The 27,089-nt window shown below is 30.5% G+C and overlaps 1 protein-coding gene across 1 annotated transcript; it reads right to left on the reverse strand.

The window, feature by feature from the left end:
- Tim17b (Translocase of the inner mitochondrial membrane 17b) lies at nt 1-27,089 on the reverse strand. The gene is made up of 3 exons (XM_017084667.4): nt 26,824-27,089; nt 26,522-26,699; nt 1-510 (listed from the first exon to the last, which is right to left on the reverse strand). The coding sequence occupies exons 1-3, from the start codon at nt 26,965-26,967 to the stop codon at nt 311-313; spliced, it is 522 nt and encodes a 173-aa protein (XP_016940156.1). The 5' UTR covers nt 26,968-27,089; the 3' UTR covers nt 1-310.

A 27,089-nucleotide genomic window follows, 5' to 3' on the forward strand; every position in this document is an offset into this window, starting at 1 on the left:
TCGTTGCACGATTTATAGCTTTTTATTTATGCCAAAGGTTTTTCGCAATACGCATTTTTCTGTAACACGAATGATGTACTACCTGCAACAAAAAGAAGACTTATAGGAAAATCACCCACTTATTTTTGAGCATATATGCGACAGCATTTCATTAAAGTACGCACTGAGCCAGGGAAATTAGATACCTTAGCTACGTGAAATGGCGAGGTGGTATACCATATCTAAGGTTTGACTAGGACATCTACTTACATCTAAGCAATTTTTATATCATTCAAAATATTTTGTTTGTCGTTCTTAAAAGTTTATCATGTTATTGATATTGTTTTTGATTAGAAGTTGATCCAAAAGAAAAATTACTTCCAGGATCTCCAAGAGCCGAAGGGTCATCCGCCGGAGGAACAGGATTTCTGAACTGTTCTGCAGATATTCTAGTAAATAATATTCCAACACCTTCGATAAGAGCCAAGAGCACGCCACCTATTATTGCACTTCCTGCCATAGCTGGAACGCCTACAAATAAATTGTAAAAAGGATTTTAATTAGTGTTATAGAAAAATATGTGTGACGACTAAATTTTAAAACTTGGTTTAAATTCACAGAATCTAAAATCTAGGGAAAGTCAACTTACGACAATGTGTTCCACAAACAATTTTGTTTTGCTAATGTAATGATTTTCAAAGATCTTACATTTAGTGAACGTTTTGGAAAAACATACAAACAACCTTTTAGATTTCATGTATCTACGTTTTTTTCAGTGACAAAACTTTTAATAAAAGAATTATAAGTTAAGCTCAATCCAGGTGTAAGCTGTGACAGTCGTGTAATATTATTTACCATAACATCATTTTACCAGATTTTAAATTCTTTAAATTGGGCAGGTTATAATCATCAGTTTTTTTATTGTTAACAATACCCAAAATATATTTATATATTTAATCGATCGGATAACTACTTTAAGACATATAAAATATAAAATAAGTCAACCTACAAAGCAGCGGTCGGCAGCTTCCCATTAAGGTGGCAAAGAATATAGCTTTGCTTAGCCTCTGCCTTACAATACAATGTATTGCCTTGCAATACATCGGTAGTTTTTAATATCCGATTTACTCTCTTTTTTATGAAGTGGAATAATAAAAGGTTCCTTCCAAACTTCAGGGAGATAAGAGTGTAGAAAGGAGATCTGAAAAAGTTTAGATAACGGTTTGCGCAAAGCGTCAGCACATTTTTATAAAACAGTTCGGTACAAGATTAGGGCCCGAAGAGAAAGACAACTTGACTGTTTGAAGTTTTTGAAAAACGTCATCCTCACTTATAAGTGGCATAAAAATATAGTTGGAGTGAGGGAGAGGGCATGGATAGGATGAACAAATTTGGCAAACAAGTTAGCAATATCGGAATCACAAGAGGCGGATGAAATATCAAAGTGAAAACAAGTTGAAAATTGTTGTGATTTTTTGTGATTAACAAAAGCGTAGAACTGTTTGAGGTTATCTTGAAATTCGGTTCTACAACGGTTTAGGTAACTAAAGTAGTATTATCGTAAATAAAGGACTGAACAAATTTGGCAAACAAGTTAGCAATATCGGAATCACAAGAGGCGGATGAAATATCAAAATGAAAACAAGTTGAAAATTGTTGTGATTTTTTGTGATTAACAAAAGCGTAGAACTGTTTGAGGTTATCTTGAAATTCGGTTCTACAACGGTTTAGGTAACTATTGTAGCAGTCGGAATTATGGATTAAGAAAATAAAGCGAGCTATTAGATACCTCGAATGGTCAGCCGCAGCCCGGTTCTCTTAAAATTCTTTAAGATTCTGGACTTGTAATTTTTTAGGAAAGAGTTTACGAGAAAGCTAGGGTGGCTTACGAGACTCGATGGCTATAAAGCTAAAGTTCTTCCAATAGCCCGCATATTTGAAGCTAGGATTGACATTCAGATTTCACAGTGAAATAGTTGTCTATATATATGTCATCTATATGGTCTTCTTTGATTTGTCATCCTAACCTAAGCAAAAAGGATGATATGCGCATTTAAAATTATAAAGTCGCATCAAAGTTTTAAAAATTCAATTTGTAAACTGCCTTTTAAACTCAAATAATATTTTCTTCTCCAATTATTTTTTACACAAAGAAAACCTCATTCGCTTAATTTAAAACCATTCATCCGTTTCTGTGAAATGTTTAGGATTGTGACGATTCGCAAACTGTGCTCATACCTATATATACCACTAGCAAGGTCGCCAGCAGCTTCCGCAGCTGCGGAAAATTCGTAAATAGATCGTTATATAATCCTACACTTTTACATTGCTTTTATCTTTGCTACTTAGGCCAAATTTAGAACATTCCTCATTACACCACCATAGAGGTTAAAGGTTTTGTCTCGTTGGTTGTGTGGTTCCCCAAGAACCTATTCCACAATGGAAACACTTTACTGAACTCTTTTTTTTAATTCGATATTTTACCACTGGGAAATATTTTACATTTTCGTCCTCATAATATATCATGTTGTTTTGCTGAACGCGGCCAATGTTCTGAAAACCACGAAAGACTATAGTATTTTCTATATGTACTCAAGGTCAAAGTTATAGGAAAGGTTTATAAGTTCATAATTAGAAAAGCATATTATAAACAAATATTTTTATACGATAAGCATATTATAAACAAATATTTTAATAACATCACACAAAAAAAAAATAATTTTATAATGGATATTGGATATGAGAGATTTACTAGTTTCAAATTCCATAGAGCTAATAAGGTGAAATACCCTAATCGCCTGCAAGATTTGTATCAGCATAGTTCACTGTGATATCTGATCTGACAGAAGGTTGGTTAGATTAGATCGTATCATAATTCATTCAATTCATAATCGGGTTCCATAAGTCAAGAAATACGTCTTTAGTTGCACTATTGACTGGGTGTTGGCAAATATGTTTCGTTCATGTTTTGTTTTTATATATAGTACCTTCACCCTCATGGTGATAATGTTTTGGAACCACTAGGTAAACATTTAATTTTATATTTTTATATTTTGTCACTGATTTTAATTTTGCTAAGTTCTACAGAAACTGTCTTTTATTACAACTATCAATGCTCATATATTGGCTAAACTAGAACGGATTTTAATTTGCCATAGCTTAATAATGTTCTGGAACCTCTAGGTAAACATTTAATTTTATTTTTGTATTATTTGTAACTGATTTTCATTTTGCTAAGTTTTACAGAAACTGTCTTCTATTTCAACTATTAAAGCTCATATATTGGCTAATTTAATTTTTTAGTTTTAATTTAATTTCATTTTTATATTATTTGTAGCACGGATTTTAATTTACCATAGCTTAAAAATGTTCTGGAACCACTAGGTAAACTGACTTCTATTTCAACTATTAAAGCTCATATATTGGCTAAAGTAGCACGGATTTTAATTTGCCATAGCTTAATAATGTTCTGGAACCTCTGGGAAAACATTTAATTTCATTTTTATATTATTTGTAAGTGATTTTAATTTTGCTAAGTTTTACAGAAACTGTCCTTTATTTCAACTAATAAAGCTCATATATTGGCTAAACTATCACGGATTTTAATTTGCCATAGCTTAATAATTTTCTGGAACCTCTAGGTAAACATTTAATATCATTTTTATATTATTTGTAAGTGATTTTCATTTTGCTAAGTTTTACATAAACTGTCTTTTATTTCAACTATTAAAGCTCATATATTGGCTAAACTAGCACGGATTTTAATTTGCCATAGCTTAATAATGTTCTGGAACCTCTGGGAAAACATTTAATTTTATATTTTTATAATTTGTTAATGATTTTAATTTTGCTAAGTTTTACAGAAACTGTATTCTATTTCAACTGTTAAAGCTACTATATTGGCTAAACTAGCAAGGATTTTAATTTCTCTCTAGGTAGAAATTTAATTTTATTTTTGTATTATTTGTTACTGATTTTCATTTTGCTAAGTTTTACAGAAACTGACTTTTATTTCAACTATCAAAGCTTATATATTGGCTAAACTAGCACGGATTTTAATTTTCTATAGCTTAATAATGTTCTGGAACCTCTGGGAAAACATTTAATTTCATTTTTATATTATTTGTAAGTGATTTTAATTTTGCTAAGTTTTACATAAACTGTCTTTTATTTCAACTATTAAAGCTCATATATTGGCTAAACTAGCACGGATTTTAATTTGCCATAGCTTAATAATGTTCTGGAACCTCTGGGAAAACATTTAATTTCATTTTTATATTATTTGTAAGTGATTTTAATTTTGCTAAGTTTTACAGAAACTGTCTTTTATTACAACTATCAATGCTCATATATTGGCTAAACTAGAACGGATTTTAATTTGCCATAGCTTAATAATGTTCTGGAACCTCTAGGTAAACATTTAATTTTATTTTTGTATTATTTGTTACTGATTATAATTTTGCTAAGTTTTACAGAAACTGTCCTTTATTTTAACTATCAATGCTCATATATTGGCTAAACTAGCACGGATTTTAAAATGCCATAGCTCAATATTGTTTTGGAACCTCTAGGTAAACATTTAATTTTTCTTTTAAATTTTTTGTTAATGATATTAGTATTGCTAAGTTTTACAGAAACTGTCTTTTATTTCAACTATCAATGCTCAACATTTAAAACATTTAATTTTATATTTTTATAATTTGTTAATGATTATAATTTTGCTAAGTTTTACAGAAACTGTCTTCTATTTCAACTATTAAAGCTCATATATTGGCTAATTTAATTTTTTAATTTTAATTTCATTTCATGTTTATATTATTTGTAAGTGATTTTAATTTTGCTAAGTTTTACAGAAACTGTCTTCTATTTCAACTGTTAAAGCTACTATATTGGCTAAACTAGCAAGGATTTTAATTTCTCTCTAGGTAGAAATTTAATTTTATTTTTGTATTATTTGTTACTGATTTTCATTTTGCTAAGTGTTACAGAAACTGTCCTTTATTTTAACTATCAATGCTCATATATTGGCTAAACTAGCACGGATTTTAATTTGCCATAGCTTAATAATGTTCTGGAACCTCTAGGTAAACATTTAATTTTATTTTTGTATTATTTGTTACTGATTATAATTTTGCTAAGTTTTACAGAAACTGTCCTTTATTTTAACTATCAATGCTCATATATTGGCTAAACTAGCACGGATTTTAAAATGCCATAGCTCAATATTGTTTTGGAACCTCTAGGTAAACATTTAATTTTTCTTTTAAATTTTTTGTTAATGATATTAGTATTGCTAAGTTTTACAGAAACTGTCTTTTAGTTCAACTATCAAAGCTCATATATTGGCTAAACTAGCACGGATTTTAATTTTCCATAGCTTAATAATGTTCTGGAACCTCTGGGAAAACATTTAATTTCATTTTTATATTATTTGTAAGTGATTTTAATTTTGCTAATTTTTACATCAACTGTCTTTTATTTCAACTATTAAAGCTCATATATTGGCTAAAATAGCACGGGTTTTAATTTGCCATAGCTTTATAATGTTCTGGAACCTCTAGATAAACATTTAATTTTATTTTTGTATTATTTGTTACTGATTTTAATTTTGCTAAGTTCTACAGAAACTGTCTTATTTCAACTATCAAAGCTTATATATTGGCTAAACTAGCACGGATTTTAAAATGCCATAGCTCAATATTGTTCTGGAACCTTTAGGTAAACATTTAATTTCATTTTTATATTATTTGTAAGTGATTTTAATTTTGCTAAGTCTTACAGAAACTGTTCTTTATTTCAACTATCAATGCTCATATATTGGCTATACTAGCACAGATTTTAATTTGCCATAGCTTAATAATGTTCTGGAACCTCTAGGTAAACATTTAATTTTATTTTTGTATTATTTGTTACTGATTTTAATTTTGCTAAGTTCTACAGAAACTGTATTTTATTTCAACTATCAAAGCTCATATATTGGCTAAAATAGCACGGATTTTAATTTGCCATAGCCTAATAATGTTCTGCAACCTCTAAGTAAACATTTAATTTCATTTTTATATTATTTGTAAGTGATTTTAATTTTGCTAAGTTTTACAGAAACTGTCTTTTATTTCAACTATCAATGCTCATATATTGGCTAAACTAGAACGGATTTTAATTTGCCATAGCTTAATAATGTTCTGGAACCTCTAGGTAAACATTTAATTTTATTTTTGTATTATTTGTTACTGATTATAATTTTGCTAAGTTTTACATAAACTGTCTTTTATTTCAACTATTAAAGCTCATATATTGGCTAAACTAGCACGGATTTTAATTTGCCATAGCTTAATAATGTTCTGGAACCTCTGGGAAAACATTTAATTTTATATTTTTATAATTTGTTAATGATTTTAATTTTGCTAAGTTTTACAGAAACTGTATTCTATTTCAACTGTTAAAGCTACTATATTGGCTAAACTAGCAAGGATTTTAATTTCTCTCTAGGTAGAAATTTAATTTTATTTTTGTATTATTTGTTACTGATTTTCATTTTGCTAAGTTTTACAGAAACTGACTTTTATTTCAACTATCAAAGCTTATATATTGGCTAAACTAGCACGGATTTTAATTTTCTATAGCTTAATAATGTTCTGGAACCTCTGGGAAAACATTTAATTTCATTTTTATATTATTTGTAAGTGATTTTAATTTTGCTAAGTTTTACATAAACTGTCTTTTATTTCAACTATTAAAGCTCATATATTGGCTAAACTAGCACGGATTTTAATTTGCCATAGCTTAATAATGTTCTGGAACCTCTGGGAAAACATTTAATTTCATTTTTATATTATTTGTAAGTGATTTTAATTTTGCTAAGTTTTACAGAAACTGTCTTTTATTACAACTATCAATGCTCATATATTGGCTAAACTAGAACGGATTTTAATTTGCCATAGCTTAATAATGTTCTGGAACCTCTAGGTAAACATTTAATTTTATTTTTGTATTATTTGTTACTGATTATAATTTTGCTAAGTTTTACAGAAACTGTCCTTTATTTCAACTAATAAAGCTCATATATTGGCTAAACTATCACGGATTTTAATTTGCCATAGCTTAATAATTTTCTGGAACCTCTAGGTAAACATTTAATATCATTTTTATATTATTTGTAAGTGATTTTCATTTTGCTAAGTTTTACATAAACTGTCTTTTATTTCAACTATTAAAGCTCATATATTGGCTAAACTAGCACGGATTTTAATTTGCCATAGCTTAATAATGTTCTGGAACCTCTGGGAAAACATTTAATTTTATATTTTTATAATTTGTTAATGATTTTAATTTTGCTAAGTTTTACAGAAACTGTATTCTATTTCAACTGTTAAAGCTACTATATTGGCTAAACTAGCAAGGATTTTAATTTCTCTCTAGGTAGAAATTTAATTTTATTTTTGTATTATTTGTTACTGATTTTCATTTTGCTAAGTTTTACAGAAACTGACTTTTATTTCAACTATCAAAGCTTATATATTGGCTAAACTAGCACGGATTTTAATTTTCTATAGCTTAATAATGTTCTGGAACCTCTGGGAAAACATTTAATTTCATTTTTATATTATTTGTAAGTGATTTTAATTTTGCTAAGTTTTACATAAACTGTCTTTTATTTCAACTATTAAAGCTCATATATTGGCTAAACTAGCACGGATTTTAATTTGCCATAGCTTAATAATGTTCTGGAACCTCTGGGAAAACATTTAATTTCATTTTTATATTATTTGTAAGTGATTTTAATTTTGCTAAGTTTTACAGAAACTGTCTTTTATTACAACTATCAATGCTCATATATTGGCTAAACTAGAACGGATTTTAATTTGCCATAGCTTAATAATGTTCTGGAACCTCTAGGTAAACATTTAATTTTATTTTTGTATTATTTGTTACTGATTATAATTTTGCTAAGTTTTACAGAAACTGTCCTTTATTTTAACTATCAATGCTCATATATTGGCTAAACTAGCACGGATTTTAAAATGCCATAGCTCAATATTGTTTTGGAACCTCTAGGTAAACATTTAATTTTTCTTTTAAATTTTTTGTTAATGATATTAGTATTGCTAAGTTTTACAGAAACTGTCTTTTATTTCAACTATCAATGCTCAACATTTAAAACATTTAATTTTATATTTTTATAATTTGTTAATGATTATAATTTTGCTAAGTTTTACAGAAACTGTCTTCTATTTCAACTATTAAAGCTCATATATTGGCTAATTTAATTTTTTAATTTTAATTTCATTTCATGTTTATATTATTTGTAAGTGATTTTAATTTTGCTAAGTTTTACAGAAACTGTCTTCTATTTCAACTGTTAAAGCTACTATATTGGCTAAACTAGCAAGGATTTTAATTTCTCTCTAGGTAGAAATTTAATTTTATTTTTGTATTATTTGTTACTGATTTTCATTTTGCTAAGTGTTACAGAAACTGTCCTTTATTTTAACTATCAATGCTCATATATTGGCTAAACTAGCACGGATTTTAATTTGCCATAGCTTAATAATGTTCTGGAACCTCTAGGTAAACATTTAATTTTATTTTTGTATTATTTGTTACTGATTATAATTTTGCTAAGTTTTACAGAAACTGTCCTTTATTTTAACTATCAATGCTCATATATTGGCTAAACTAGCACGGATTTTAAAATGCCATAGCTCAATATTGTTTTGGAACCTCTAGGTAAACATTTAATTTTTCTTTTAAATTTTTTGTTAATGATATTAGTATTGCTAAGTTTTACAGAAACTGTCTTTTAGTTCAACTATCAAAGCTCATATATTGGCTAAACTAGCACGGATTTTAATTTTCCATAGCTTAATAATGTTCTGGAACCTCTGGGAAAACATTTAATTTCATTTTTATATTATTTGTAAGTGATTTTAATTTTGCTAATTTTTACATCAACTGTCTTTTATTTCAACTATTAAAGCTCATATATTGGCTAAAATAGCACGGGTTTTAATTTGCCATAGCTTTATAATGTTCTGGAACCTCTAGATAAACATTTAATTTTATTTTTGTATTATTTGTTACTGATTTTAATTTTGCTAAGTTCTACAGAAACTGTCTTATTTCAACTATCAAAGCTTATATATTGGCTAAACTAGCACGGATTTTAAAATGCCATAGCTCAATATTGTTCTGGAACCTTTAGGTAAACATTTAATTTCATTTTTATATTATTTGTAAGTGATTTTAATTTTGCTAAGTCTTACAGAAACTGTTCTTTATTTCAACTATCAATGCTCATATATTGGCTATACTAGCACAGATTTTAATTTGCCATAGCTTAATAATGTTCTGGAACCTCTAGGTAAACATTTAATTTTATTTTTGTATTATTTGTTACTGATTTTAATTTTGCTAAGTTCTACAGAAACTGTATTTTATTTCAACTATCAAAGCTCATATATTGGCTAAAATAGCACGGATTTTAATTTGCCATAGCCTAATAATGTTCTGCAACCTCTAAGTAAACATTTAATTTCATTTTTATATTATTTGTAAGTGATTTTAATTTTGCTAAGTTTTACAGAAACTGTCTTTTATTTCAACTATCAATGCTCATATATTGGCTAAACTAGAACGGATTTTAATTTGCCATAGCTTAATAATGTTCTGGAACCTCTAGGTAAACATTTAATTTTATTTTTGTATTATTTGTTACTGATTATAATTTTGCTAAGTTTTACATAAACTGTCTTTTATTTCAACTATTAAAGCTCATATATTGGCTAAACTAGCACGGATTTTAATTTGCCATAGCTTAATAATGTTCTGGAACCTCTGGGAAAACATTTAATTTTATATTTTTATAATTTGTTAATGATTTTAATTTTGCTAAGTTTTACAGAAACTGTATTCTATTTCAACTGTTAAAGCTACTATATTGGCTAAACTAGCAAGGATTTTAATTTCTCTCTAGGTAGAAATTTAATTTTATTTTTGTATTATTTGTTACTGATTTTCATTTTGCTAAGTTTTACAGAAACTGACTTTTATTTCAACTATCAAAGCTTATATATTGGCTAAACTAGCACGGATTTTAATTTTCTATAGCTTAATAATGTTCTGGAACCTCTGGGAAAACATTTAATTTCATTTTTATATTATTTGTAAGTGATTTTAATTTTGCTAAGTTTTACATAAACTGTCTTTTATTTCAACTATTAAAGCTCATATATTGGCTAAACTAGCACGGATTTTAATTTGCCATAGCTTAATAATGTTCTGGAACCTCTGGGAAAACATTTAATTTCATTTTTATATTATTTGTAAGTGATTTTAATTTTGCTAAGTTTTACAGAAACTGTCTTTTATTACAACTATCAATGCTCATATATTGGCTAAACTAGAACGGATTTTAATTTGCCATAGCTTAATAATGTTCTGGAACCTCTAGGTAAACATTTAATTTTATTTTTGTATTATTTGTTACTGATTATAATTTTGCTAAGTTTTACAGAAACTGTCCTTTATTTTAACTATCAATGCTCATATATTGGCTAAACTAGCACGGATTTTAAAATGCCATAGCTCAATATTGTTTTGGAACCTCTAGGTAAACATTTAATTTTTCTTTTAAATTTTTTGTTAATGATATTAGTATTGCTAAGTTTTACAGAAACTGTCTTTTAGTTCAACTATCAAAGCTCATATATTGGCTAAACTAGCACGGATTTTAATTTTCCATAGCTTAATAATGTTCTGGAACCTCTGGGAAAACATTTAATTTCATTTTTATATTATTTGTAAGTGATTTTAATTTTGCTAATTTTTACATAAACTGTCTTTTATTTCAACTATTAAAGCTCATATATTGGCTAAAATAGCACGGGTTTTAATTTGCCATAGCTTTATAATGTTCTGGAACCTCTAGATAAACATTTAATTTTATTTTTGTATTATTTGTTACTGATGTTAATTTTGCTAAGTTCTACAGAAACTGTCTTATTTCAACTATCAAAGCTTATATATTGGCTAAACTAGCACGGATTTTAAAATGCCATAGCTCAATATTGTTCTGGAACCTTTAGGTAAACATTTAATTTCATTTTTATATTATTTGTAAGTGATTTTAATTTTGCTAAGTCTTACAGAAACTGTTCTTTATTTCAACTATCAATGCTCATATATTGGCTATACTAGCACAGATTTTAATTTGCCATAGCTTAATAATGTTCTGGAACCTCTAGGTAAACATTTAATTTTATTTTTGTATTATTTGTTACTGATTTTAATTTTGCTAAGTTCTACAGAAACTGTATTTTATTTCAACTATCAAAGCTCATATATTGGCTAAAATAGCACGGATTTTAATTTGCCATAGCCTAATAATGTTCTGCAACCTCTAGGTAAACATTTAATTTCATTTTTATATTATTTGTAAGTGATTTTAATTTTGCCAAGTCTTACAGAAACTGTCCTTTATTTCAACTATCAATGCTCATATATTGGCTAAACTAGCACGGATTTTAATTTGCCATAGCTTAATAATGTTCTGGAACCTCTAGGTAAACATTTAATTTTATTTTTGTATTATTTGTTACTGATTATAATTTTGCTAAGTTTTACAGAAACTGTCCTTTATTTTAACTATCAATGCTCATATATTGGCTAAACTAGCACGGATTTTAAAATGCCATAGCTCAATATTGTTTTGGAACCTCTAGGTAAACATTTAATTTTTCTTTTAAATTTTTTGTTAATGATATTAGTATTGCTAAGTTTTACAGAAACTGTCTTTTAGTTCAACTATCAAAGCTCATATATTGGCTAAAATAGCACGGATTTTAATTTGCCATAGCTTAATAATGTTCTGGAACCTCTAGGTAAACATTTAATTTCATTTTTATATTATTTGTAAGTGATTTTAATTTTGCTAAGTCTTACAGAAACTGTCCTTTATTTCAACTATCAATGCTCAACATTTAAAACATTTAATTTTATATTTTTATAATTTGTTAATGATTTTAATTTTGCTGTTTTACAGAAACTGTATTCTATTTCAACTGTTAAAGCTACTATATTGGCTAAACTAGCAAGGATTTTAATTTCTCTCTAGGTAGAAATTTAATTTTATTTTTGTATTATTTGTTACTGATTTTCATTTTGCTAAGTTTTACAGAAACTGACTTTTATTTCAACTATCAAAGCTTATATATTGGCTAAACTAGCACGGATTTTAATTTTCCATAGATTAATAATGTTCTGGAACCTCTGGGAAAACATTTAATTTCATTTTTATATTATTTGTAAGTGATTTTAATTTTGCTAATTTTTACATAAACTGTCTTTTATTTCAACTATTAAAGCTCATATATTGGCTAAAATAGCACGGGTTTTAATTTGCCATAGCTTTATAATGTTCTGGAACCTCTAGATAAACATTTAATTTTATTTTTGTATTATTTGTTACTGATTTTAATTTTGCTAAGTTCTACAGAAACTGTCTTATTTCAACTATCAAAGCTCATATATTGGCTAAACTAGCACGGATTTTAAAATGCCATAGCTCAATATTGTTCTGGAACCTTTAGGTAAACATTTAATTTCATTTTTATATTATTTGTAAGTGATTTTAATTTTGCTAAGTCTTACAGAAACTGTTCTTTATTTCAACTATCAATGCTCATATATTGGCTATACTAGCACAGATTTTAATTTGCCATAGCCTTATAATGTTCTGGAACCTCTAGGTAAACATTTAATTTTATTTTTGTATTATTTGTTACTGATTTTAATTTTGCTAAGTTCTACAGAAACTGTATTTTATTTCAACTATCAAAGCTCATATATTGGCTAAAATAGCACGGATTTTAATTTGCCATAGCCTAATAATGTTCTGCAACCTCTAGGTAAACATTTAATTTCATTTTTATATTATTTGTAAGTGATTTTAATTTTGCCAAGTCTTACAGAAACTGTCCTTTATTTCAACTATCAATGCTCATATATTGGCTAAACTAGCACGGATTTTAATTTGCCATAGCTTAATAATGTTCTGGAACCCTTAGGTAACCATTTAATTTAATTTTTGTATTATTTGTTACTGATTATAATTTTGCTAAGTTTTACAGAAACTGTCTTCTATTTCAACTATTAAAGCTCATATATTGGCTAATTTAACTTTTTAATTTTAATTTCATTTCATGTTTATATTATTTTTAAGTGATTTTAATTTTGCTAAGTTTTACAGAAACTGTCTTCTATTTCAACTGTTAAAGCTACTATATTGGCTAAACTAGCAAGGATTTTAATTTCTCTCTAGGTAGAAATTTAATTTTATTTTTGTATTATTTGTTACTGATTTTCATTTTGCTAAGTGTTACAGAAACTGTCCTTTATTTTAACTATCAATGCTCATATATTGGCTAAACTAGCACGGATTTTAATTTGCCATAGCTTAATAATGTTCTGGAACCTCTAGGTAAACATTTAATTTTATTTTTGTATTATTTGTTACTGATTATAATTTTGCTAAGTTTTACAGAAACTGTCCTTTATTTTAACTATCAATGCTCATATATTGGCTAAACTAGCACGGATTTTAAAATGCCATAGCTCAATATTGTTTTGGAACCTCTAGGTAAACATTTAATTTTTCTTTTAAATTTTTTGTTAATGATATTAGTATTGCTAAGTTTTACAGAAACTGTCTTTTAGTTCAACTATCAAAGCTCATATATTGGCTAAACTAGCACGGATTTTAATTTTCCATAGCTTAATAATGTTCTGGAACCTCTGGGAAAACATTTAATTTCATTTTTATATTATTTGTAAGTGATTTTAATTTTGCTAATTTTTACATAAACTGTCTTTTATTTCAACTATTAAAGCTCATATATTGGCTAAAATAGCACGGGTTTTAATTTGCCATAGCTTTATAATGTTCTGGAACCTCTAGATAAACATTTAATTTTATTTTTGTATTATTTGTTACTGATTTTAATTTTGCTAAGTTCTACAGAAACTGTCTTATTTCAACTATCAAAGCTTATATATTGGCTAAACTAGCACGGATTTTAAAATGCCATAGCTCAATATTGTTCTGGAACCTTTAGGTAAACATTTAATTTCATTTTTATATTATTTGTAAGTGATTTTAATTTTGCTAAGTCTTACAGAAACTGTTCTTTATTTCAACTATCAATGCTCATATATTGGCTATACTAGCACAGATTTTAATTTGCCATAGCTTAATAATGTTCTGGAACCTCTAGGTAAACATTTAATTTTATTTTTGTATTATTTGTTACTGATTTTAATTTTGCTAAGTTCTACAGAAACTGTATTTTATTTCAACTATCAAAGCTCATATATTGGCTAAAATAGCACGGATTTTAATTTGCCATAGCCTAATAATGTTCTGCAACCTCTAGGTAAACATTTAATTTCATTTTTATATTATTTGTAAGTGATTTTAATTTTGCCAAGTCTTACAGAAACTGTCCTTTATTTCAACTATCAATGCTCATATATTGGCTAAACTAGCACGGATTTTAATTTGCCATAGCTTAATAATGTTCTGGAACCCTTAGGTAACCATTTAATTTAATTTTTGTATTATTTGTTACTGATTATAATTTTGCTAAGTTTTACAGAAACTGTCTTCTATTTCAACTATTAAATCTCATATATTGGCTAATTTAATTTTTTAATTTTAATTTCATTTCATGTTTATATTATTTGTAAGTGATTTTAATTTTGCTAAGTTTTACAGAAACTGTCTTCTATTTCAACTGTTAAAGCTACTATATTGGCTAAACTAGCAAGGATTTTAATTTCTCTCTAGGTAGAAATTTAATTTTATTTTTGTATTATTTGTTACTGATTTTCATTTTGCTAAGTCTTACAGAAACTGTCCTTTATTTTAACTATCAATGCTCATATATTGGCTAAACTAGCACGGATTTTAATTTGCCATAGCTTAATAATGTTCTGGAACCTCTAGGTAAACATTTAATTTTATTTTTGTATTATTTGTTACTGATTATAATTTTGCTAAGTTTTACAGAAACTGTCCTTTATTTTAACTATCAATGCTCATATATTGGCTAAACTAGCACGGATTTTAAAATGCCATAGCTCAATATTGTTTTGGAACCTCTAGGTAAACATTTAATTTTTCTTTTAAATTTTTTGTTAATGATATTAGTATTGCTAAGTTTTACAGAAACTGTCTTTTAGTTCAACTATCAAAACTCATATATTGGCTAAAATAGCACGGATTTTAATTTGCCATAGCTTAATAATGTTCTGGAACCTCTAGGTAAACATTTAATTTCATTTTTATATTATTTGTAAGTGATTTTAATTTTGCTAAGTCTTACAGAAACTGTCCTTTATTTCAACTATCAATGCTCATATGTTGGCTAAACTAGCACGGATTTTAATTTGCCATATCTTAATAATGTTTTGGAACCTCTAGGTAAACATTTAATTTTATTTTTGTATTATTTGTTACTGATTATAATTTTGCTAAGTTTCACAGAAACTGTCTTCTATTTCAACTATTAAAGCTCATATATTGGCTAATTTAATTTTTTAATTTTAATTTAATTTCATGCTTATATTATTTGTAAGTGATTTTAATTTTGCTAAGTTTTACAGAAACTGTCTTTTATTTCAACTACTAAAGCTCATATATTGGCTAAACTAGCACGGATTTTAATTTGCCATAGCTTAATAATGTTCTGGAACCTCTAGGAAAAACATTTAAGTTTTACAGAAACTGACTTCTATTTCAACTATTAAAGCTCATATATTGGCTAAACTAGCACGGATTTTAATTTGCCATAGCTTAATAATGTTCTGGAACCTCTAGGTAAACATTTAATATTATTTTTTTATTAATTGTTAGTGATTTTAATTTTGGTAAGTTTTACAGAAACAGTCTTTTATTTCAACTATTAAAGCTTATATATTGGCTTAACTAGGACCTTATTAAAGCGGTAAACTTATATTATATCCACCACACTATTAAAAACTCATATGAACTCGGGACAAAACAGATTTCAAATAGACAGATGAAATCAATTATCAAATTTGTAAGCATGTGCCTAAACTCTTCAATGAATCTATGAGGATGATTTGGGCATTTATTTGTACAAAAAGGTTAGAACTATTTTTCCATTACTAATAGTTTTAAGTCCCAAACGCTTTTTTTAAAAGATCATAACAAAAACAAAAGAGATCGCTATAGCCGTCTAACAGATACCCGTTACTCAACTAAGGGGAGTGCGAGGGAGATGGAGACATACAAGCAGCAAAGCGATTGGTCCCAAGATTCCCCATCTCGCAACAGCGCCATCTAGCGTCGATTTCATTATATATTTATAACTTTTTAATGAATGGTCCGATTGGGCATGAATATAGGATTGATAACCAAACAAAATCCCATTTACACCTTTAAAATATATTAGGTTGTTAAAAAAGTCTTGCGGTATTTTCGCTAGTTGTCACTGCAAGCGCGTAGTTCTAGTTTTATTCGTCGCATCAGGTCGTGCTATACCTTTTTGGAAAGCTCTCTTTTAACGCGCTAGCACGTGATTGATTGATTGTTGTTTCTTTTTAGTCATTCGTAAGCCAAAATAAAGATAAAATACGGCATGTTTTACAGTAATACTACGATAAAGGCAAAAATGGATCTCAAGCCGCCAATAAAATTAGTGCAGTTTATGGACCCGATACAGTTTTCATATTCACCGCACCGATGGTTTCAACGTTTTCGTTCTGGTGTAGAGGTGGTCGAAGATGCGCCACGCTCCGGATGGCCAGTCGTCGAAAATTTCGATAAAATCGCTGAATTGGTCGAAAGATGCCGGCATAGTAGCAGACGTAGCATCGGTCAAGAGTCATCAAACCGTTATAAGCCACTTGAAGAAGCTTGGAGTCACTAAGAAGCTCAATGTATGGTGCCACATGAATTGACGCAAAAATACATCTTAGACCGTATCGACGCATGCGTATCGCTTCTGAATACCAACAAAATTAACACATTTTTGAAGCTCGGATGGGAGGTTCTTTTGCATCCGCATCTCGCACCAAGTGATAACCACCTGTTTCTGTCCATGGCGAGAGTCCTGTGAAAATTGACTCCGAGTTATTTGCCAATAGGGAAGCGAGATCCTATAAGAGGGGCATTATGAAGATGGCATCTCGTTGGGAACGCATCATCGAACAAAACGGCGCATAATTGACTTGAATCGCATTATTGTAACCTACCTTATGAACAATTGGAATTTCAATAAAAATACCGCAGGACTTATTTGACAACCTAATATTAAATAAGAAAGGAAGTTAACTTCGGCAAACCGACGCTTGTATACCCTTGCAGTTATAATTATTAAATTAAAAAATACAAAAAATTATATTCCCAATAGTATAAAATAATATGTCAGAAAACACCGAAGCTATAATTTGTTTCATATTATTTTCCCACCAAATTCCGATTTTGTTTAAACTTAATTCGAAATTCAAAACTAATTTATATATGTTAAATATGTTATATATGTTAAAAAAACACCAAGGTTATAATTTCTTAAAGTTTTTTTTCCGATTATTCCTATGGGAGCTATAAGATATAGTTGTCCGATCCGGCTGGTTCCGACTTATATTCTACCTGCAAAAGATATAAGACTTTTGGGAAAGTTTCAGCACGATAGCTTAAAAACTGAGAGACTAGTTTACGTAGAAACGGACGGACAGACGGATCGACTCGTCTAGTCATACTGATCAAGAATATATATACTTTATGGGGTCGGAAACGTCTCCTTCACTTCGTTACAAACTTCTGACTGAAATCAATATACCCTCGCAAGGGTATAAAAATGTGGGCGCTAGATATGAAAGCAGCAAAGCGACAATATTGCGCTCTCTCGAAACAGCGCGAGCTAGCGTCGACTCCTTTATTTTCTTATAGCATCTTAATATTTGGACCAAATTTGGCCTGGAGGTATTTATTGATAATAAATAAAAATAAAATTGCATTTTACACACAAAAGCTTCAAAAACGTGGACGCTAGACAGGTTTTAGCGTGGGCGTATGTGCGTTGGAGTGCGATTAAATAGGCGCCCTGCTGAAATATACTTGCGCTGCGCAGGTCAAGAATCTACAAGCCAAATCACAACTTTCTAGCTTTTACAGCTTCTGATATCTCAACGTTCATGCGGTTGGACAAACAGATGGACATGGAGAGATCGACTCGGCTAGTGATCCTAATCAAGAATATATATATATATACTTTATAGTTTCCAAAACGCCTTCTTCTACTAATGCAATGTCAATATTGAGGCATTATTTATATGTGCGGTTTTGCATTGTCCAACGTTATTTCCTGCTTCATTCATAAGAACAATTTTGATACTTTAATTAAATTGTCACTTATATGTTATATAGCTGATATATAGCTGACAAAGGTTGTAAAATTTTGTAAAATGTCATCGCAGTTTGAATATTTATAGGTAATTAATCCTTTTTTTGTTTTTATAACCTTTAAGAAGTAAAGAAAAGAAGTATATTGTATAAGTTATTAACATGTAGAAGGAAGCGTTGCCGACCCTATAGTGTTCATATTCTTGATCACCGTCTGTCCATTCCTATGAAAAACAGCTAGGTAGTTGGGATTACACATAAAGGTTCTAAAGAATCTTAGGCAACGAAAGTTTGTTGTAGCAATACGTTTTTTGATTATCAATTATCAATTCGTGTATATAAGGAAATTTATGTGAAAATTTCCAAGACGAAAATATATATATGTAATAAACACAAAATATATATGTACCTATGTAGACCATATAGAGCGTAGAATGTTCCGAACGGTAAAAATGTCTTCGGGGCACCCATTCTCAAACGTTAGTATACAATATCGCAAATGGTTTACTATTTTACAGTATCACAATATCACAAATGATTTACTATTTTTCTTCAGGGTTAAGGGTATTTTATTTATATATATATACTTATATATATTATACATATATATATACATATATATACACACATAGGCAGATACCAAGCTTCAAGTGGCAAAAGGATCACATACAAGGATGACAACCCTCAGATCAACTCATTTCAGACCCAAGTTTTAGATAGAAAGAAATTTGGCAAGGATATTTACCAAATAGCCTTCCGAAAGGCCATTCAAAGTTCATAGAACCAATTTCGGGAAGCTATTAAAAACAATTGATTTCCCAGGATAAATACCGAAACCTTCATCCCGTGAAAGAATATTTTTACATTAGAATATGAAAAGGACTCAAAAGTCGATTGGAGTACTAAGATACAGCCTTTCGTTTTATAAATGTATGTGTTCTTCACCTTTCTTATCAGTACTTGTACGTAGCACTTGACATGACCTTTCGGTATGCTATTGGGTAAATATCCTTGCCAAAGTCCTTCATTCCCTAAGGTTGTAATCTACTGAGTTTATCTGAGGGTTTTTATTATCCTTTTATGTGATCTTTTTGCCTCCGTGGCCATATCAAACTATGCGCCTTTAATTTTTGCAGAGTGAGAGTCCTTTAAAACGCTGTTGACGTCTGCAGAGCAGCCGACGCAGCGTAGACGACTGCCGATGAAAGCAGTAGTGCAACAAAGAAAGGCAGATATTCGGAGGTTCGATCTCTTTGACTTATAATCGGCCAATTGTCTTATAATCTAATTTTTGTGGCTCAGCGACATGTGAATTTCCTGATATTTTAGGATCATTATTGAATTTTGAAAAAAGCAACTAATATTGATTTATAAAAGTAAATTATTTCACTATAGTAATCATACAGTAAATTTAATTTACTTATAATGTAATGTTTATGTATTATCAAACAGAAATACCTCCGAACGAGGTAAAAATCTAGTGACGATCGCACCTTCAACAAACAAAATTTCGATATCAACTTTAGTAACGAAAACGATCTACTAAATAAATACACTTTCTAAATTTTTTACATTCGGCATAAATAATTTTGTTTTGATATCAGAAGTTTTTGTTTTAAACATATAATTAATCTACTTTTCCAAAAGTGGCAGAGTTCAAGTTTCTTATATGTAATTATGGAATAAATAAAATATCGTTTGGACACACACATACAAATTTCAATGTTGCCCAAAGATGGGGAATCTCAAGGGCTATACATTTTAAAGTTAAAGCCGAAATCGTTTTAAAAAGAGAATAAAGTCAAGATAAAAAAACTTTGGTCATAATTTTTAAACGATGGTATTTAGACAAATCAAGTATTTCGAAGTACCTTTCTAACGACGGGTGTTCGAAATTAAGGTTTTTATGGTTGTTTTCCCGCCGAACTATAAAGTTTATCCATAAGTGGTAGAACTAAAGTTTCTTATATTAAGCTGTTTAGCATCGTCTAGAATCACTGTGGACGGGAGTCCACGTAGTGACGAAGCGCACCAGGAGGGTGTGCGAAGGCGGTTACTATATATACACGAAGAAATGACAATTTACTGTAATAGTCCGATTGTTTCGAGAAAGGTATTTCAATCAAAAGGTATTGCAAAAACTAAAAGGATTGCATACCAAGACTTTAAAAAAATCAATTGGTTTGGAAGAAAGAGCGGTGAAAGTAAAAAATTTTAAAAATTTCATCTGATGGGTGCGGTGGGGATAAATAACCCCCCGCTATTAACCGCGCCTCAACTGTCAAAATCGGATGCTTCGTTCAAAAGTAATACACAAAACAATATTTAGGGGGACTTCTCACAATAAAAATTTTAAAAAATTTGTTTGTCAGTTTGTCCCAAAACGTTACTTTAGAATCCTGAAAATTGTAGACGATGTTAAACAGCTCAATATTACAAACATTTAAAAACTTTTGGAAAAACTAGTTAGTTTGGCGAGGAAACAGCTATATATAGCAAAGTTTTGTACACCCGTAACTTGTGAACTCCCAAAAGGCATGAATGATTCACGACTGACTTTGAACAATTTTCATATGACCTGTCACGAGTGAATGCATGCGTCAAGCGTGATTAATTACATGTTACTGTGAATCACCAGGTGATTTACGAGGAAAAACTGATTTTAAAAACTGAAGGGTATATTTTTTAATTCCAATTTATTTCATCATGACAGATAGAAAGAGGGGTGAATTACGAAGGTACAGTGGTGCTCATAGACGTAAGCCACTGCCCTACCATAAACTGTTTCCATAAAAACTTTTTTGAACATATTTATTTCGGCCTGAAATTTTGCAACACTGCGCTCTGCTCATATACTTAAGCCCCCTTGAGCTAAAACCGTCAAACTAGTGTTTTTTCCGGGAAAGTTTTGCTAGTTATTTTTTAAACTAAAATATTGAATACTAAATACGTTTCCCAAAACAATTTGACCGCTATGGCTAAAAATAAAAATACAAATCCGGCCGAAAAAAAACACAAGTATTCTACAAATTTGTAGGACTACATTTTTCGCGTGGCAAAGTCAGAAATGCCATTGCATTTTATAAGAAACATGGAAACTGGGAAAATATTCCAAGCGAAAAGCCCAGAAAAACCAATTTAAACGACGATAGACGGATTGTCAAAATCCGACGCAAATCAGAGGTCAAAGGGTGGCAGATTATGGCGTGAATGTGTCAGCTCTGACCATGATAAGACGGCTAAATGAATTTGGGTTATATGGACGCATTGCCCAAAAAACCATTGCTGTCCATTAAAAATGTTTTTAACGTAACAGCGCCTTCAATTCGCCAGAGAGCATAAAAAAGGTCCAAATTTTTGGAACATGAGTGTTTGGAGCGACGAATCCAAGTTTAATGTCTCTGGGAGTGATGGTAAACCATATGTACGACGTCCTCCCAACTATCATTTGGACCAAAAATACACGAAGAAGACCGTTAAACATGGTGGCGCTTCGATTATGGTCTGGGGCTGTTTCACCGCATCGGGCGTAGGTCCCCTAGTGAAGATAGAAGGCATTATGAACGGCGAATTGTACAGGGACATCCTTCTTAACAATTTATCTGGAGAATATGCCGATAATGTGCCACTTGCCTGGATATTTCAACAGGACAACGATCCGAAACACACCAGCAAGATAGTCAAGTCGTCTGCCACCGCAGAGCCCCGACTTAAGCCCAATAGAGAACTTGTAAGGAATTCATAAACAAGCCGTTGGCCAAAAAAAGCCGGGAAATAAAAACGATTTGTGTCGAATTTTGCAAGAAGAATGGAAGAAAAACACCCCTCAACAGTGCGCACGTCTTGTGGATTCAAAGCCAAAGCGTTGCTCCGGTGTTCTTAAGCAGAAAGGTAATCCCACTCAATATTAAAGAAAATTTATTAAAACTATAAGGAATATTGGGCAAATTTAAACTTTTTCAACCATTTTTTTCCAGGTGGCTTAAGTATGTGCGCAGGACATTTTGGAGATGGTCTCAGACTTTGTAAGTTTTTCGTTGAATATATATACACAATTAGGGTGTTCAATTGCGTTGCAAACGTTTGAAAAGTGTAAAAGTGTAAGCAGTGTAAGTGTAAACAAAAATTTCCATATAAAATAGTTTTCAAGGCCTACAACACCCCAGCCTATGTATACAAATCTGTTGCGCTTGTGTAGAATATGAGTAGGAATTTTATCTAAAATACTAAAAATATACTGAAAAGTTGGGTTTAAATCCATGGTAGTGACAGTGACAGGAAAGAAAAACAAGGAAGAACGCTATAATCGAGTACCCGGACTATCAGATACCCGTTACTCAGCTAAAGGGACCAAAGGGAAATATGCCAGCAGCAAAGCGAGATTAAAATGTGGACGTGGATAATTTTTGTTTGAACCAATCGATAGGTATTGACGAGACCAATACATTTCAGTTAAAATTTTTTATCTATCACAGGTTTGGGCGGTTTGTGGGCGTGGCAAACTTTTTTTTGGGTCAATCGATAGGTTTTGATGAGAACAATACATTTCAGATAAAATTTTTATTCTAGCATCAAAACTGTAGGAGCCACAGTTTTGGGCGGTTTGTGGGATTGGCACATTGCTGAAACAAACTTGCGCTGCGTAAGAAGCTCAGGAATCTGCACGCCAAGTCTCAATAGCCTAGCTCTTAGTTTCCGAGATCTCAGCGTTCATCCGGACATGGCTAGATCGACTCGGCTAGTGATCCTGATCAAGAATATATATACTTTATGGGGTCGGAAACGCTTCCTTCTGCCTGTTACATACTTTCCGACGAATCTTGTATACCCTTTTACTCTACGAGTAACGGGTATAAAAATTTGAATTTTAAGTGCAAAAGCAAAAAATTGGTCTTCTATAAAACTAAATCATTGAATAACAATTTCAATGGAAGAAAAAGTCTCAAGAAAGCGAGCGAGGGAGGTCAAAACTAAGCGATGGTCTGAGAGCGAAGTTAATAAAGTCCTAGATTATATGTTGGAGCACAAAAATGTCGAGGTAAGAGCTTGCAGAATGGGAGTTATATTTGTAGCTAATAGTTAAGCCTATAGAAACCAACGGCCCAGATTTATTACAAGAAGTTGTTGGAGGCCACAAAAATTGAAGCCACTTGGAACAGTCTCCGTTTTAAAGTGCGTCATTTGAAATTAACTTGACGAAAGGCCGAAGACTTTTGTAAGTCAACAGGAGCAGGAATAGAGGGGGAAGATTCTGAAACAATCATAGAGGGTAACATATCATATTTTCTAAGTTATTTTAAACTATCTAAAATATTTTCGCATCAAAAATCTTAAAGATGTGTCCAAAGCACTACTTACTACAATCAATATTCTTTGTGGAAAAAGATTTGGGGGTCGAAAAATTCTGAAGGAGACATAAAAGAGATTCCAGAAGAACAAGTTGATATAGATATCGCTTTGGATCTCTCCTTTGAAGGTAAATCTAAACGGAAGACAGACAAAACTGCAATGGCGAAACTAATTGAAATGGACTCTGAAAGAATGAAAATTAGGCAGGATACGCTTGCTCTGGAAAAAGAGAAGTTTATGTGGGTCAAAGAAATAGACAAGCGGAAAATTGAATTACAGGAAAAGCGCTTGGACAACGATTTGAAAAAACTGAAAATGAAATTAGAACACAAAGAGCGAAGGTTGAAGACGGAGCTTGAAATGAAAAATAAATCTTAAAAAAGGGATTTTATTTATTGTTTAAACATCAGGTGGTACAAGTTATTCCTTTTGTTTTCGGTGGCAGCAGAATTTTGAGTATTTCCTATTTTCGATTCATTGCCGTTCTGAAATTCATTTAGATGTACGTGTTGGTCCGGTATATCGTGATCAGTCAGCAAAATGTTATGAGTTATACAGCACACCATAACCCAATCGCAGAGAGATGCCTGGGCTGAACTATTTGATAGTCGTATTCTAAGTTCTTTTAAACTACAGAATTTTCCTTTCAAAATCCCAAAACAATTTTCGATTCTAACGTGGTATTGGCTGTGGATTTTATTGAAATTCAGCAGCTCGTTCGGTTCCAACTGACGTGAATTGCTGCGGTATGGGGTAATTAAATTTACCGGGTAGGCAGAGTCGCCTGCAATCCACTGATTTTCACTAAAATGTCTTTTAATGTGCTTTCCAATTATTGGATTTTTAATTATTTTAGAGTCGTGGTAGCTACCGGGACTTCCTATTACAACATCTCGAATTCGGAGTTTGTGGTCACATACATTGCATCTTCACAGAATATATGCGATGGCGCGAGTAATATACTTCATGATTTGTTGGGGGCTTTTAAAAAAGTTTTATATCGCTGCCATCAATATAGCCAATGCAGTAGGGAAACTTATTTGAAACTATATTATCGCGGTCTTCACTTTTAGGCCAATAGATATACTTCCTTGAAAGTCGCAAAATGGCCGTAAAAACTCGTTCCGTGAATAGTGCTAACGTCCCACCATCACCGACCCCATATATTGTAGAGATTTTTCTTACGGAAGCGCTGTTCCCTGATGAGCCCAATCGAAACAAAACTATTGCTAGTTGCAAGTCTATAGGATGTTGCATTTAGGTTCCAGTCGATTAAAATATTTTGTCGTTTCTTATTAGATTCAACAACATTGAAGACTGATCTTTGGACACCCTCAACATTTGCTTAAAACAATCATTAATAAAAGAGCTCAGGATGTTATCTCGCCAATCGTGGGATTTTTTAAAACCCAAAAAGTCTCCTCGACGAAACGACTGAATAAGACTAATATCATAACTAATGGTATCCATTATTTCATCAATTTCTTCATCCACTTGATCCCTCGGACTGGCATCTTCAATGGTTTAATTTAATTTACGCAAATAATGTATAGCTCTTTTACCTATACCTTCAGTTATTTCAATATCAAGCACAGCATTTTTTATGACCCATTCCAGCATTACATCCTTTACACTTTTACGTGGCATTTTGGGTTGCGTTATGCATACATACATATACATATATTTTACACACGTAAAAGCGATTTATTTTTAATGACAGAAAACTTCATAGCCTCACTCACAAAAATTTAAAAGTCGGCTTTCTTTTGTACGTCAATATCCTGCAAAGTTTACACTTTTGCTTATTTGGGTTTTAAATACATTTACTTAACGAAAAAAATGAAAAAGACACATAATGAAACTAAGAAAATGTGCTGAATAAATCTAACCCAGGAGGATAACTTTCTCTCCAATTATTCTTGCACCACAGGGAAAATCGAAAAAAATCTAAATCCTACAGAAATTGTAAGCCCTTGCAATTAAAGGAATTGAGTTTAATAAAATATATTTATTGCGGAATATACTATCCTAACTCTACTCACAAAAATTTAAAAGTCGGCTTTCTTTTGTACGTCAATATCCTGCAAAGTTTACACTTTTGCTTATTTGGGTTTTAAATACATTTACTTAACGAAAAAAATGAAAAAAGGCACATAATGAAACTAAGAAAATGTGCTGAATAAATCTAACCCAGGAGGATAACTTTCTCTCCAATTATTCTTGCACCACAGGGAAAATCGAAAAAAAATCTAAATCCTACAGAAATTGTAAGCCCTTGCAATTAAAGGAATTGAGTTTAATAAAATATATTTATTGCGGAATATACTATCCTAACCCCTATCTCTACGATGGCGTGGAAATGAGGAATGACTTAAGTTTAGTTTAAGTAGCATATACTAGGTGTATAGGATATTGCCGATATATTCGTGCAATTTTCAATCTTAATTTCCACAGGCGAAGCTGTGGGCGATCTTGCTAGTTGTTAATAAAAGCAAGTGTGCCATTTTTATGTTTTTTCAATAAAAAAAAACAAAAATAAGAGATACATCAGCGAAATAATTTAAATTTATAAGTTAAATATTCCCTTCATCCAAATAAGTTTTGTTAAATATTAATTTTAATATAGCGCACAGAAAAGAGGACTTGAAGTTCAAGATGCTAACTGTGCCAACAATAAGGTCTACCTGTACTTGTAATAATAAACTTGCTACATATATAAAAATACATTTTTTAATTGCAACTTCAATGAAATAAATATTCAAACCGTACCATTTCTTGCAGCCAAAATTCCTCCTGTTGCAGCACCGCTTATTATAGAGTTCCACGGATCTTCCTTTTTTCGGAAGTGGACGAGTGTACAGTCAATAGTACTGAACATACCACCCCACACAGCAAAGTTTCCTGCTATAACGGGTGACCGAGTTTTTATGGCAACTATACTTCCGATCTAATAACATGTAATTTGAAATATGTTAAAGAAATATTTAAACCAGTAATGAATACGTTGGTCGCATTAGCCGATCTGATATACTGGTGACTTTTACAATACATTAAAATTGTATATTCCATACCAATCTTCTGTTTAGGCCAGACGGTGCATTACGAAATCCTTTAATTGCTTGAAATACACCGCCCCCAATGCATCCCATGGCAAAGGCACCTCCGCAATCATCTACGATCCTATATGGACATGGTTCTCTAGCGTATTCTTCCATAATAATTTACTGTTAATCCAATTTACTTTAAATAAGTTATTCGTACGATTTTATAATAACATGCGTTTTTATGTAATGTATTATTTCGTCATTAAAATGAAATGACTTAAGATGAACTCAGG

Source organism: Drosophila suzukii, chromosome 3, assembly GCF_043229965.1.
Source record: "Drosophila suzukii chromosome 3, CBGP_Dsuzu_IsoJpt1.0, whole genome shotgun sequence".
NCBI lineage: Eukaryota > Metazoa > Arthropoda > Insecta > Diptera > Drosophilidae > Drosophila > Drosophila suzukii.

Coding starts and splice junctions, on each gene's coding strand:
- Tim17b (XM_017084667.4), bottom strand. CDS start 26,967: ATGGAAGAATACGCTAGAGAACCATGTCCATATAGGATCGTAGATGAT. Junction 26,700..26,823: donor CTGGCCTAAACAGAAGATTG/GTATGGAATATA, acceptor ACATGTTATTAG/ATCGGAAGTATAGTTGCCAT. Junction 511..26,521: donor AATTTTGGCTGCAAGAAATG/GTACGGTTTGAA, acceptor ATTTATTTGTAG/GCGTTCCAGCTATGGCAGGA.